Source organism: Rhamphochromis longiceps, linkage group LG1 (genome assembly GCF_057381845.1).
Source record: "Rhamphochromis longiceps isolate RC_006_pf linkage group LG1, R_longiceps_female_GT1.1, whole genome shotgun sequence".
NCBI lineage: Eukaryota > Metazoa > Chordata > Actinopteri > Cichliformes > Cichlidae > Rhamphochromis > Rhamphochromis longiceps.
Genome location: NC_140557.1, coordinates 2,745,162 through 2,760,162, shown reverse-complemented (window position 1 = coordinate 2,760,162; position 15,001 = coordinate 2,745,162). Strand labels below are relative to the sequence as shown.

The 15,001-nt window shown below is 44.0% G+C and overlaps 1 protein-coding gene across 3 annotated transcripts; it reads right to left on the bottom strand.

Annotated features, from left to right (window-relative positions):
- Positions 1 to 2,223: 2,223 nt before the first annotated feature.
- On the bottom strand, positions 2,224 to 12,318 carry LOC146678087 (uncharacterized). 3 transcript variants are annotated; one of them, XM_085402275.1, is made up of 6 exons: positions 12,194 to 12,318; positions 10,084 to 10,207; positions 9,869 to 9,929; positions 8,359 to 8,419; positions 7,231 to 7,305; positions 2,224 to 7,127 (listed from the first exon to the last, which is right to left on the bottom strand). In XM_085402275.1, the coding sequence occupies exons 2-6, from the start codon at positions 10,200 to 10,202 to the stop codon at positions 6,844 to 6,846; spliced, it is 600 nt and encodes a 199-aa protein (XP_085258401.1). In that variant the 5' UTR covers positions 10,203 to 10,207; positions 12,194 to 12,318; the 3' UTR covers positions 2,224 to 6,843. The 3 variants fall into 3 exon arrangements, with proteins under 3 accessions (XP_085258401.1, XP_085258463.1, XP_085258520.1); XM_085402337.1 differs by lacking the exon at positions 12,194 to 12,318 and adding an exon at positions 11,068 to 11,644; XM_085402394.1 differs by lacking the exon at positions 7,231 to 7,305.
- Between the last annotated feature and the right edge of the window lie 2,683 nt (positions 12,319 to 15,001).

Here is a 15,001-nt window from a genome sequence, read left to right as displayed (position 1 = left end):
TCGATATTCAAAAATTTATAACCAATAGTTATCATCATCATTATCAGCACACGTGGCCTCCTCTTTATCCTGAGGAGCCACATTTCTGTGTATGCCTGGGGCATAGCAGAGCTTATTTTTAAGGTCTATTCATCATCAGGATGCAGGGTTGTTTAATCAGCTGATGATGACATCACTCTGGCGTGATAGACCCGAAGCAGTCAGACGACTCGGTGAATAACTCTCAGTCTGATTCTCTCATCAGTTTTAGACATTCAGACTCTAAACGTGTGGACGGAAAGGAAGAACTCCCTTTTAACAGGAAGAAACCCCCAACAGAACTATGTGAAGGGAGGGGCAGCGATCTGCTGTGACAGGCTGGAGAATAGGGCTGTGTTTTGATTATCGATATATAGATTAAAATCGATTCTGGCTTGGATAACGTGATATCGATTCATTAAAATCCTGAATCGATTTTTTAATATAAATTTATTTTGCCTGAAACGCCAGAATCTCAGGTTAAACCTCACAAAATTTCAACAACCACCAAACAGCTGAAACAGTAAATGAGAGCAGGAACACGGATTCTGCACAGAGACATAAACACAAAGCTCGGACCCGCCGACGCATCAGGATCAGTGAGATGTGATTTTCTCACCCGACGGCACGGACACGGTCGGGGCTGAAAGCCGACAGCTCGCTGATTCTGATGTTTCGGCGGGTCCGCGCTTTGTGTTCACGCCCTTTTTGCACTGATTCTGAAGCTGCAGGTTTGATCTCTCTCCCAACAATATTGACTGAACCAGCAGCAAAAGAAGATCCAAACTACGCTTCACATAAACATCGTCATGAACTCACTCTGACTGTCGCTGTTTTGCTTCCACCAGGATAAAATCACACTTCATGCACAGCTCTCTCTCTCTCTCTCTCTCTCTCTCTGTACTTCAACAACAGTTTCCCGTCTAAAAATCTGTTTTCTGCATTAATCGCTTGCTTGTTACGCACAAGTCTACCGTAGTTTACAGGCTGTCGGCCGCTGTTTGTTTCCTTTTACTTACTTCTGACAAGAAAGCCTCATTTCTGCCGTTCAATACTGAACAAATTTAAACTTTTTAAAATTATGCAAAATTGCGAAACGCTGTGTCTGTAATCAAACGTCTGTAACTTTGCTCTGCTTCACGTCAGCAGCATCAGCTAATGTTCATAAGTTGATTAATGGTTTTCTTTCATTTTTGATCTACTGCAGAATATTTTTATAAAATCCAGGCCAGGAAAATCACCTTCATGTTTTTCTGTGTTTTATCCGCAGCTACTTTGACACAAAGGCCTCTGCTGTGATGCTCACACCTTTGATAAAGTCTCACAAGTGTCAGCTTCCTTTTTATAGATATAAAAATATGGAAATGTACTGATGCATGATCTGAATTATAATATTTCTGACTGTCTGAGGCAAAATTTCCCAGATTCAAATCGATTCGGGACCTTGTGAGTCTGAATCGAATCGATTCTAGAAATCAGTGACGATTCTCAGCCCTACTGGAGAAAGTGAAGAGGGAGGAGAAGAAAACTGAAACTATGAGAGAGCGAGAGCAAAGATTGTGCTCTGCTGCGATGATACGATGGTTATTCAAGGCTTTGTATGTGAATAGAAAGATGTTAAAATGGCCGAGTTTATTTAATGCTGTCCGAGTCAGTGTGATTAGAAATCCTGTTTCTAAGGTTTATAAGTCAAATATAATAACATCAGTTTGTCTGAACTTAGAGGAAGAATATTAGGTTCATCCAGCCTTTATGTTTAAAAACATTCACTGTATTGCAATAAGCTTTTAAGATAAGAGATAAGATAAGATAGAACTTTATTAATCCCTCGGGTGGGTTCCTCTGGGAAATTCGATTTCCAAAAAAAGCACAGCAACGACCGAAGTTACAGTTACAGAATTGTTATATATACACACACACACACACACACACACACACACACACACACACACACACACACACACACACACACACACACACACACATATATAAATACAGAGACAATATAAATAAAATATACAAAGGGGATAAATAGAATAAATAGGAATAAAAATAAAAATACAAGTGAATTGCACATTTCAAGTATTGAGTCTATTGCACTGTTGACTATTTACAAAAGTATTGCACAAAAGGTATTGTACAGTGAGGTGAAGAGGCACTACAGCTTAGTTGTTCCCCCCTCCTTTGTCCTCCTGTTTCCCCTCCCTCTCCCCTCCAGAGAGGAGTTAAACAGTTTGATGGCGTGTGGGACAAAGGAGTTTTTAAGTCTGTTAGTTCTTGTCTTGGGGAGAAGCAACCTGTCACTGAACAGACTCTTCTGATTGTTTATGGCCGTGTGCAGAGGATGCCCAGCATTTTGGACATCTGCATTCAGATGTATAATAACTTGTAACTCCCACTATTAATCCATAGTTTAATATCCATAATTTAATGTCAGCCCACCCTTTGCAGCTATAACTGGAAGGCTTTCCCAGGGTTTAGGAGCGTTTATGGGAATCGTTGACCGTTCTTACAGGAGCACATTTGGGAGGTCACACTGATGTTGGACGAGAAGGCCTGACAATCTCCAATTAATCCCAAGGTGGGATGAAAAGGTGTTCTGTCAGTTTGAGGTCAAGACTCTGTTCAGGCCGGTCAAGTTCTTCTACACCAGGGGTGCCCAATCCCGGTCCTTGAGAGCTACCGTCCTACAGCTTTTAGATGCATCCTTGTTCCCACACACCCGAATCAAATGAATGGCTTGTTATCAGGCCTTTGCCAAACACGATGGCATGCTGAAGAGGTAATCAAACCATTTGATTCAGCTGTGTTGGAGTAGGGATGCATCTAAAAGCTGCAGGATAGTAGCTCTCGAGGACTGGGATTGGGCAGCCCTGTTCTACACCAAACTGGCTCATTCACGTCTTTTTGAACCTACCTTGTGTGAAATTGTGTTGGAACAGGAAGGGGTCATCTCCAAACTGTTCCCACAAAGTTGGGAACATGAAACAGTCTTGGTATGCTGAATTATTAACAGGGTATTAATCCCATAAATGTTTTCTAGGTCGGACCGAGGGGGGGAACATTTGCTGTCGTGCGGTCCACGTATGTGACTGCTGAATGTTGGCTGGTTGATAGGTGGGCAGGAATAGAACAGGGAGCGATAGCAGAGTTCAGCAGGGAGAAGCGGGAAAAAACTGCAAAATAAAAAAATAAAGAGAGTGGCTGCAGTGACACTTTTCATTATTTTTAATGCCCGGTGTGTTAGAACTTCACTCTCCTTGGCAGCTGGCTTACGGACCAACAACAACATGAGCAAGAGGGGCCCACAGACTGGTTGCAGCACATACTTTGTACACCGCCTCCATCTGACAGCAGAGCTCACTGCAGGCGACGGGCAGGAGTGGAGCCCACAGCAGAGGCGCTCGCTCCGCTCGACCATAAATTCTGAATTAGGAGTTCCCTTCTCTGGAACTAACTCCTGAGAAACAACCCATAACCCCACTCCACCAAAACACTCGGCACAATGAGGATAGACAAGTACCGTTGTCCTGGCAACCGCCAGATTCAGACACGTGCACCACCAGATGGAGAAGTGTGATTGGTCACAGATCTCCGCTGCGCTAGAGTCCAGTGGCGGCATGTTTACACCACTGCATCCCACATTTACAATGTGCTTGGTGATGTAAGGCTTGGATGTAGCTGGTCGCCATGGAAACCCATCCCATGAAGTTCTCTACGCGCTGTTCTTGAGCTAATCTGAAGGCCACGTGAAGTTTGGATGCAGAAAGTCTGCGACCTCTGTGCACTATGCTCCTCAGCATCCGCTGACCCCACACCGTGATTTTACGTGGCCTAGCACTTCATGGCGGGGTTATTGTTACTCCCAATCGCTTCCACTTTGATATAATCCCACTCACAGCGGAACGTGAAAGGTTTAGTAGTGAGGAAATATTTGGACTTGTTGCACAGGTGCAAACTGTCACGGTTTGTAGAAGCCGTGTGCATGCTGAGGTGCTTGATTTTATACACCTGTGGAAGTGACTGGAACACCCGAATTCAATGGTTTGGATGGGTGAGTGAATACTTCTCACAATATCGTGTATTTGTGATTTAAATAACTTTACCTTCTTATATAAAGCGCCTCGAGGTGAGTTGGTGCTATAAAAATAGTCGAATATGACAGGTTATTATCTCCATAGCAATGAAAAAAAATGTGTTTGCTAATAATTTTACCAAAGAGAAGCATGTATGATGTAAACAGTGTCCGCCGCTGTGACATGTTAAACTCAGCGAAGACAGAAAACAGGACTCTGTTCTCCAGAAAATAGTCATAGCCGAACCCCACCCCAAAATCACCTCATTCATAACTGCTGTGCGTAACATGATGTCAGTCAGGAGGTGCGTTTCTTTTCTTCACCTCTGTGGTTGCAATACCAACGTCTGTGTGTGAAGAAGACTCCTCGTTTCCACGGATACGTCCACTGGCAGCTGATGGACGTGGTAAACGTGCCTGCTGATAGTTTCACTGTTTTTAGTCATCAGCTGAACTCTTCTGATTAACTCTGACTCACACGATGACAGGATCTGACGCACACACACACACACACACACACACACACACACACACACACACACACACACACACACACACACACACACACACACGTTTACCCTGTTTGTCTGTCACTGATTCGGCACTCTCACAGATCCCTGAACCTGGATCTGGACCTCAAACCTTTAAAGTTCTGTCCCTGACTGAGGCACAGCCGTCTCACATCACACAGCTACAGGCTTTGCCATGGAGTCGTCAGCTTAAGCTGAGGGTGATGTGTCATCTGTGATAATTGTGGGACATCTGTGCAACTCTGTCAGACAAGTCCTACAAAAGCTCTGCAGGGCATCTCCACCTTACAAAAATGTCCCAAAGCTTCAGAAATTCCCTCCCTCCTTACAAAACTGTCCTCACTTCCTCTTTCATTTAAAACTTCCTGATAAAGTTCCCTGTTCTTCCACAGAAGCTTTGTGTTTGTGTTTGTGTGAAGTCTCAGACCTGATTGTGTCTTTACGAGGACCGGACAGATCGTCATCACAGAGCAGAAGCGTCTCAGAAGCGAAGACATGTCCAAACAAAGCCTCAGCTGTCATTTGGACGCCACTGCATCCTCTCCTGGTTTCGCTGTGACTCTGCGTGACTTTCTAAATGCTGTAACTTCACTTACAGTCAGATGATAAAGCTCAGAAGAAATCACCTCCTGTCACCACGAGGATGGGGCCACGGTTTGATTACAGGAATATACAAACAGCACATGGTGAGAGAAGCTCAGCTTCAGTGTTTCACACCGATGTCACGATGTTGGACACGAGGCAGTGAAATCCGACATAAACATGTCGGCTTTGAGGGAAGATTTAATAAACGGAAGCAGCAAAATGTGACGTGTAAACTGATCTACTCTGGTTCCTTTCCTGTGTCTCAAACAGCAAGTCATGTGACCCACCGCCATGCTGCAGTTTATTCCCTCACTGAGACAATTGAGAGCTGTTACACTCCAGCAAGATCACTCAAACGCTGCTCAGTGGGAGTGGTGGCGCAAACAAAGACCCCATGAAGGTTTGGCCTGGTTGGAGGAGGACGGGCTCTCTCTGAGAACACTTCCTGTCAGTGGACTTGGATGGCCACAGCCACAAATTACAGGTTTGCCTCATCACAGCTGTTTAAAGTTTATTAATGCTTAGTTTGCATTATTAGGGGCGTGGCCTCTTTGACTGATAGGTGGATGGTGACACAGGTGGCCGTAGCTGCTAGCCAGGCTTCACCTGACCCTAAACTGGACCTCTGGACCATGTTTGTGCTGTTGGGGCATTTGTAATGACACTGGCGCCACCAGGCCCTCTGACCACCACCAGTAGGCAACGGGTGAAGTGTCTTGCCCAAGGACACAACGACCGAGACTGTCCAAGCCGGGGCTCGAACCGGCAACCTTCCGATTACAAGGCGAACTCCCAACTCTTGAGCTACGATCGCCCCACGATCATAGAAATGATCAATTCTGTCTCAAAAAGGGCAAAATGGCAATGGCGCTACCTTAATGTAGGTAAAGGTTTCACCTTATGGATCTACTTTGAAAACAACTCAACAACAATTCATTCATAAGACTTTCAAAAATAGTTTTCTATAACTTTATTTAAGGTTTCCGTCCTTCATCATCTTTCCTTTCATGTAGACGTGTTTTTGCTTTCTTTGCAGTTTTCTTGCAGGCCGTCACACTGTTTGTATATCATAAATACATAAATATATATTTGTATCTGCCCCAAAGTCCTTCTAGAAACAACTCTCGCCACTTAGCATCTACTCTGAAACAGCCTCTGGCACTTTTTTGGCCAGTTATCTAAATTTAAGGCTCATTGGGACATAAAAATCAGGACATTTCCTTCGGGATTAATAAAGTATTTCTGATTCTGAAAAAATAAAAAATAAAAATGCTTGAAAACTCTGCTGAACCACAATAAAGATGAAAAATATTTTTCCCTCCATGGAAGAGAAACTTCCCTCCGTCTTTGCTGTTCCTGAATCGTGCTCCGTGTTTTTTTCTCTGAACTTGTGTTCAGATTCAGCGAGTCGCTGATGTCACTCCACGTGTGACACGTGTCTCCTTTTCATTAGAAATTCAACCTCACATCAAGACGCTGAAGCTGAGATGTTGACGCTGTGATGTCATGAGTGTTAGGGTTCCAGCACTCTGATTGGCAGATGTCGTTTTCAGGTTTTGGCGTTAATGATGCGTGCGGGAGGACCTGGCGTCCTTCGTTCTCTGTCTCTTCACACCGTCTCTCGTCCTTCATCCATCATCCCTCCATCTCTGCCGTCCTCTCGGGCAGCGGAGGTGAAGGCTCCTCCTCCTCCTGTACCGGTATCTCCGCAGGTGTATGGACAGGTGGAGGTGAAGCACTGGAGCTCAGCTTCTTGCTGACTTGAGCATAAACCGAATCCCCGTCGTAGTTGCTAAAATCCTCCAGAGCGGCGTCATGTGCTCTGGCTGGCTTGTGATTGGCCGGCATTGCTGGTGATGATATGTCCGGGTTGGTGCCGTGTCCTCCGATGGCGTGGTAGATGTGCTCAGCGTTTTGATCTGTGAACAGACAGACGACAGTTAGGAACTAATGATCAGATCACGATGATCAATAAAAGTAGTTTCTGTGGTTTCTTCGTTCTCTCCCTTCAGAGAATAAAACCTTGGCTCTGTGGCGCCCCCAGGTGGCTCCTCCAGGGAGTGAACTGCACTGAGACTTCCTCTTCAGGACGTGACTCTGAACACACAAACACAGGCATCATGGGACATTCTTGGTGACGGTGGGAAGGAAAAACTCCCTTTTAACAGGATTAAACCTCCAGCGAATTAGGGTCTGCAGCTGGCTGCTGCTCAACCCTGATTGGACAATTTGATCTACAGCAGCTTGGTGCTTCATGGCGACACGTTGAAATTTGCCACGCCACCAGGGGATCAGTGCAACGTCATACTTCCTGTTTCCTCCTACATTTGGACACTGATGAAATGATTTCTGCAGACCTCACGTTAAATCAGCTCCGCTGATAATCACGGAGCATCTCGTCCTTCCTGCTTCTGCGCACGAAAAATGAGACTACAGATGAAACGTGCCTCTCCTTTAAATGCAGAATAAATTTAAAAGATCCTTCAGCTCGAGGTCGAAAGCTTCTTTTTTGTGATTCTTTATTTTTCCTTTGGAAGAATAAAGTTATGTTAAAGGTGGGAATGCACACAGGAAGTCATTCATATTTTTTTTCTGAAACTATAAAACAGTCTTCCCAGCCTCATCATTCATTTGACCTCATGAATCGTATAATTTAAATGTCTTTAGTTAAAGTCTGCTGTCTGCCTGGTGTTTGATGGGACCTTGCTCAGTCTGTGGCGCCCCCAGGTGGCTCCTCCAGGGAGGGTCCCTAACAGGGTTAACTGACATGTCAGCTCCACAAAGATGTGATATCTTTGTGGAGCTGAATCGGCTCTCGCTGACGGTCAGTAGCTGTTAGCGCAGTAAATTCTGACTTATTTTCCTTGGTAGTCATCGTTTCCAGCACAGGAGGTATTCATTTCACCTCCGATCTTCAGGTTCAGAGCCATTACTCGTCTACCTCTGTGCACTCACGCGTAAAAGACATTTTTCTGCAAAGACTTTTATTTTCTGGAGGTGTTGTGAGCTCTTCCTCCACCCTGACTTCATTCCACATGCAGTTTGGTGCTGCTTATATAAAACTGAAGTAAACTCCGTCGCACGAACCTGAAAATGTGATGAAACTACTTCATTAAAACTTCATTTAGTATAGCTGAAAAGTCTGCTCACGTTTCTCGTCGTTCTGGATCTCGTTGATCGTTGGGTTTTCTCTCACTTCCTCCAGCTTCACCTGTCAATCAACACGACAGGTTAACTATGTCTGTGAAGGTTCTCAGTCATCCAGGTCATCGTAGTCCAAGGAGCTTGCAAAGAAAAGCGTCTGGACTTCTTTAAGTTGCTTGAAGACGTTTCACCTCTCATCCGAGAAGCTTCTTCAGTTCTAAGGTCAAATATTGGAGAGTCCCAGATTTAAACCCTGTGGGAGTGTCCCCCCCCAAGAGGGACAAAAGACCCCCTAATGATCCCCTACCTAGAAGAGCCACCTCCACGGGACAAGACTCGGCTGTCCATCTGCATCCAAAGGTCAAAGGTCAACCGTTCGAGGATGCCAATGTTCACATTTTGGACAGAGAAGACAGATGGTTTGAAAGAGGAGTGAAAGAAGCATCTATGTCCACTGTGAATGGCCATCTTTGAAAAGAGGGCGGGGCTTACGACACCAACTCTCTGCCATCTATAATCCAGTTTTGAGATGCTTCCCAGACGCCTTAACGCCCACTCACATCCTGGGCCATCTGACCTCAGGAAATCACATGATAGGGTGGGGCCAGGTTTCACAATGGCTCGTGTGATTAGGTAGAGGACCATTAGGGGGTCCATTGTCCCTCCTGGGGTGGACACTCCCACAGGGCTTAAATCTGGGGCTACGTCCACACTAATGCATATTAGTTTAAAAATGCATCGTTTTCTCTCTGTTTCGGCAAATACAGCGTTTTCAAAACGCTCTCAAAAACACATACATTTCAAAATGGTGCTTGGGCGTGGCAGTGTGGACGGCGAAAACAGAGACTTTCTAAAACGATGACGCATGTTAGTCATATGATGCAGTCATGTGACCAATTATACTAAGATAGCGGAGGGCATTATGCAGCAGTTGTTTTGTTTGACGGCCCTATTAAAGATTAATATCAGTCTGCACATCCTCCAGAGAGCTTTTCTTCAAATTCTGTAATTCTCTCTCGCTTTTGCAACTTTGTACTTTTGTGTTACTCGCAGCAACAACTCCACCTCATTGTTAGTCCATTTTAAAAACTTGCTGCTTTTCCTCGACATTTTGCCGCAACGTTTCAAAGAGCCGGAAAGTAAATAAGCAGCAGACAGAAATGAGGCAGGTCGAATCTTCTTGCGTTTCACACATGCACAGGACTAGAACGTAAGTGTTTTCGGCTGTTTCAATGTGGACGCACAACTCTGTGAAAATGACTGAAAACGCTAGTGTGGACGCGGAGCGTTTTCAGACAAAAATGCCGTTTTCAAATCTATCCGGGCCAGTGTGGACGTAGCCTGGGACTCTCCACCATTTGACCGTAGAACTGAAGAAGCTTCTTGGATGAGATGTGAAACGTCTTCAAGCAACTTAAAGAAGTCCAGAAGCTTTCCTTTCTCAAGCTCCTTAGACTACAAGTTAAGCCACGCCCCGTCCCATCAGAGGTTTTAGGTCGTTAAACTCGTCTCTTACCACGCTGATGAGCGTTGACGGGGTTCTGTTCACCTCCAGATCCTGAAGCTCAAACGAATGTCTGAAAAACAACAAACAACAGCGTCAGATCAGGTTTTAATGATTCACTGATCATTTCAGATGTTACTGGATTGTTTAAGATTGACTCTGATAATCACGTTAAACTTTTCATTTTCATTCATTTCATCATTCTGTGATGTAGAAAGACTGCTGACCTGCCGCAGTCACTGCAGAGACCCGTGAGGAAGATGGAGAGGATGAGGAGGAGGATGAAGAAGCTAACCACTCCTGATGGCAGGAGCCACAGCTCGATGGCGTCTGGTCCGGTTGCCATGATCCCTGAGAGGAGAGAAAACGCAGATGAGTGAGGACGACCTGGAGACTTTATGACCTCCAAGAAACTCACTTTGCATTTTAGTGTTTTGTAAAGAACTTTAATTAGCATCAGATGTAAATTATCCTCAGTTTCTCTGATCATTAACAGGTCTAACAATCAGCAGAGGTCAAAGGTCAGAAACTTTATTCTGACCTATTCTGAAACATAAATTCCACCTGATCTGTTTTCATATCAAAGGAATGCTTTAAATGCGCTCTTCAAACATAACTGAGCAAATATGAGCTCAAATTTACTGATATCATTGTGTGCTAAAGCCCTGAGTCATGAACGCACAAAGCAACACACTCGTGGATCAAACGTGACCCTGTGTGTGCTTTAAGGCCGGTCCGTCGTCGGGTGTGTACTCGTTCTTTCAGCTCAGCGGCGATTGAATCATCCTGACCAACTCCTGTTACACAAACAGTGAAGCAGATGCCGGAGGTGGGTCGCGGTGCGAGAACGCCATGTTCAGATTAGAAAAAACTGCATTTAGCGCAGTTATTTCACTGTAATAAAGGAAACGAGGCGCAAACAGCCAAGCTAACACGTATCCACCTCACTGATTATCACGCCACATCTCTTATTTTAAATGTTGCAGTGACAAAACATCAGTTAAATGTTTCAACAGCTGGGGCTGTTTTTTATTCTGCGCAGGGGGAACTTCCTGTTGTCTCCAATGCCTGTCTCCAGAGCTGCGACTCAAATACGCAGACACATCGTAGTCCATCGAACTTGAGACTGAACTTAAAGTGAAGTAAGGCCACAGAGCAGGCGAACCATGAAGAGATTAGAATAAATGAATGAAAACAGGAAACATCATCACCATGTGCGATGATGATCAGAGTTGCGGTGAAAGGTTTGGGCGGGGCTGCTCTTTTTAAGATTTCTTCTCTTTTCTCAGTTGTTTGGAGACGGAGTTCCACGTATGAAGGAGACGACTGCCTTTCTGTTTATTTTCTTTTTGTTTTTGCAAAGAAAGCGAGCCTATAGCGTCCACAAAAGCGAGCCGCAGTCCCAGCAGGTCACCTGATCTCAAGGTCAGCCCACATCACCTGATGGCTCAGGCAACACCCTTGTCCACATCCTGATGGGTGAGCAATTTAAGCTGCTTTATCCTGCCGGGCCACAGTTTCTGCACATTTGCAAGCCCCTTTGCCTTCCAGCGAAGCCTCCTCTGTTCTGTACGAGGAGGTGGTGCTGTCGCTCCACCCGCTCCATCTTTGTATGCACGAGCACGGTGAGGTCCCAGAAAAATGCCAAACAAGTCAAAAAAGAAAAAAAAGCCACGAAGAGGCGTAAAACAAGTAAAAGAGACATTAAGAGTCCATAAAGAGACTCTAAATAGTTCTGACAAAGTGCAAAACAGCAACATTGTATTGATAAAAGACAATGAAGTCACAACAGTTGGCCTCAAATTACCCCAAATTACAGCCCTTTGTTTCAGCCTGTAACTCATAGAACAGGGTGGGGTCTGCAGCTGGGGGCCCGCTGCCTCATCATCTGTCTCTGGTTTTCTGGTGTGAATACCAAACGATGCCAGTCTGTCTTTTAACCTGTTTCCTGGTCTTAAAAGTGCTACTATGAGAATATTTTTCACGTCAAACGTGAAAATCAAGAACACACTGATGCTGCTGCTATCACATAAGACAGCTCAGAAAAGTAACAGATAACAGAACCTCAGATGTGAAACTTGGTAAAATAGTTACTTTATGATATCTCTTGACACATTAATATTAGGATAATTAGTGTTTGCACATTAATTTCCTTTACAACTGACATTATGACTGTATGTCTGTGAATTAAAACACATCAACTTTCTCATCTACATTCATGTCAGTTGAATAACTGCAGGCAGCTCCAGAGTACGAGTGCAGCTCTGAGTGTTCCAACAGTTCAGTTTACTTTCTTAATGTATGAGCGCTAAAGTTTAAGAAGCAGTGTGGACGTACCTGTGTGCAGACAGCTGTGTGTTCAGGTTCAGTGGTGCTATGAGGGTTTGTTCCTGCTGCACGTTTACTCATTGACAGACTGAACAAACACTCTGCTGTGAGAGCTGCTTAAAGACACACTGCACAAACACTGCACAGGACTCCGGATTCCCCCACAGGAACTGAGACCTGCTTAGCTTAGCTAAGCACAAAGACTGCATGTGCACATATTCAAAATGTTGCAGTCTTTGCTTAAATCTAAAAATGTGTGATTATTAATGCTAACAAAAATCGGTAATTATTCAGAAATGTGCAGAAAGACTGCAGTTCCTCTAATATCCAACAGAGGCTTCAGCATGATCATAGTTTAATGGGCACTAAACCTACTGTGTGTATATTAATTTTAGGCAGAGTGCTGACAGTCATGGGGATTTATGTCAAAAACATTAGTCCACATTAATAATGAGGCTCTGACACATTTTAGACCCATCAGAGATCACTGTGAGTAACTAAAACTGGAACGTGGCATCACAGACTGTCTTGTTAAAGATTTGCTGTAAAGCAAATCAACCTGTTTGAAACCTCTATTTTCACAGAGCTACAGGCTAGCAGCTCACTTGCTGCCTCTTTTTCTGCTTTAATGTTTTCATATCTCTGCTTTTTTATTTTTAACACCCTCTGCGTATTTGCTGTTTCACTGCTGATTTACTGATGAACTTTGACCTGCTCTACGGTACAAGTGTATGTGAACAGGATGTTCCTCACCTGTCCATGTGGTTCCTCACACATCTGTTATAATCACTGTGTTGAACATTTACTCTGTGCTGTCAATAATACAGCCACAAATGCTTTCAGAAGTGGCTTTGTTTCATAATTTTAGTGTTCAAACCGAGAATGATATTCTCTCCTGATAGCTGAACGGGGGGTGTGTTTTACATTTTATGGCGTCTTTCTAACCACAGGCAGCTGCGACTGATAAGCTCCATAAAGCCGAGATCAAACTGAAACTGGAGCACCAAGAGCAGCTCCACCCGAACTGTGCAACTGACACTTTCTGCTTGACTGGCAGAGTGAGGCCCTTTGAGGACTGTGAGAGGCAGATAACAGCAGCCTTGCTGTTAAAGGACACATAAAGTGAATTCACATTATTTTTTCTCTATCGCAGTCTGCATTCAGCTTCCTGTCTGGATGTTGTCATACGTGCATTGTGGTGTTAAAGTCCATAGAAACCCTGTAGTTACTGTAAAATGTCAGCTAAAATTTCATTTTGATAGATAAAGGGAGAATCAGCTTTAGTAAAATATGGGGTGTTGGTAGGTTGGTTTTTAATAACAGATATATTAAAAACCAACCTACAAGTTGGTTGTAGGTTGTTCAATGGTTGTTCATACAAATCGACAGGCTGTAAATTTTAGAGGTACTACAGAAACCGTCTGTTAGATTTGTATTGTTTATTGTCATTTATGCTTAGAAATTTTTAACTATATATGCTTAGAGGTGCATAATCGATTGTGTAGTGATAGGATGTGTGATCCTTAATAGTCTGCAAAGGCTTGGTGTGCATTCCAGAGTGTTATGGCATTCACACCCACATCCTGGGAGCATGGGAGAGGTCGTACCTTCTCTTATTGTTTTATGGAAGGATAAACATGTCTATATCTGTTTTAGGCTAAGTGCCTTTTGTTTAGACGAACTGTTGGACTTCCAAACCAGCAGGGTTAGGGAAGTCATTTATGGGGTCACACTCTGACCACACACACACTTACACAACGCACAGGTAAGGTACTCTTTGTGTGTATGTAGACGTCATATGTTAATGAACCTATGTATATTCATGTAACCTCAATAAAAGAGCAGTGTTACGGGGGAGCGGATGAGAGCACCTGGGGTCAAGCGAAGGAACGGCGTTTGTCCAGTTCTCTCCCGTGCATGAGAACCATAAAGAACTTTGCCTACTCGTGTCTTGCTTTGCTGTGTAATTAAATTGTCCTTAACGTTCCAGCAAATAGGTTTATGCTACAAACCTATCACCGTCCTTTACGCCGACACAAACTGCACGGGTATGCAGGAAAAAAAAATCTGCCTGCTAAACTGAAAGTTCTCCAGACCATCAACCACTAAAAACATGTGGCTCAAGTCCTAAAACAAGCAAGAATGAGAATCCTTTGGCAAAAACTACAACAAAACTACAGAAATGTAAACCCTTGGTTCCCAAATGCTTACAGACTGTTGTTAAAGGAAGAACAGTCAACGGTTATCTTAGTATTTTATTATCTTATTATTTTAATCTATTGTATATAGTATCTTATTCTTATTCTATTCCAGTGTTTCTAATTTTTGCTATATAACTTTGCACTGTCCACTTTGAAGGGCGATCGTGGCTCAAGATTTGGGAGTTCGTCTTGTAATCGGAAGGTTGCCGGTTCGAGCCCCGGCTCAGCCTCGGTCGTTGTGTCCTCGGGCAACACACTTCCCTACCACCTACTGGTGATGGCCAGAGGGGCCGATGGCGCGATATGGCAGCCTCGCCTCTGTCAGTCTGCCCCAGGGCAGCTGTGGCTACAACTATAGCTTCCACTAGTGTGTGAGAGTGAATGAATAGTGGAATTGTAAAGCGCTTTGAGGGGTCCCGAAAAGCGCTACATAAATGCAATCCATTATTATTATTACTTTCTGCTGTAACAAAACAAATTTCCCACATGTGGGACTAATAAAGGTTATCTTATCTTATTAAATACAGGTTTTAGATTTATTTTCAATCAAGGCCCCAACCTGGAGCTCAGTGAGGCAACAGTGTTCAGCTAACAGATAAACGTACAAACTATAGAC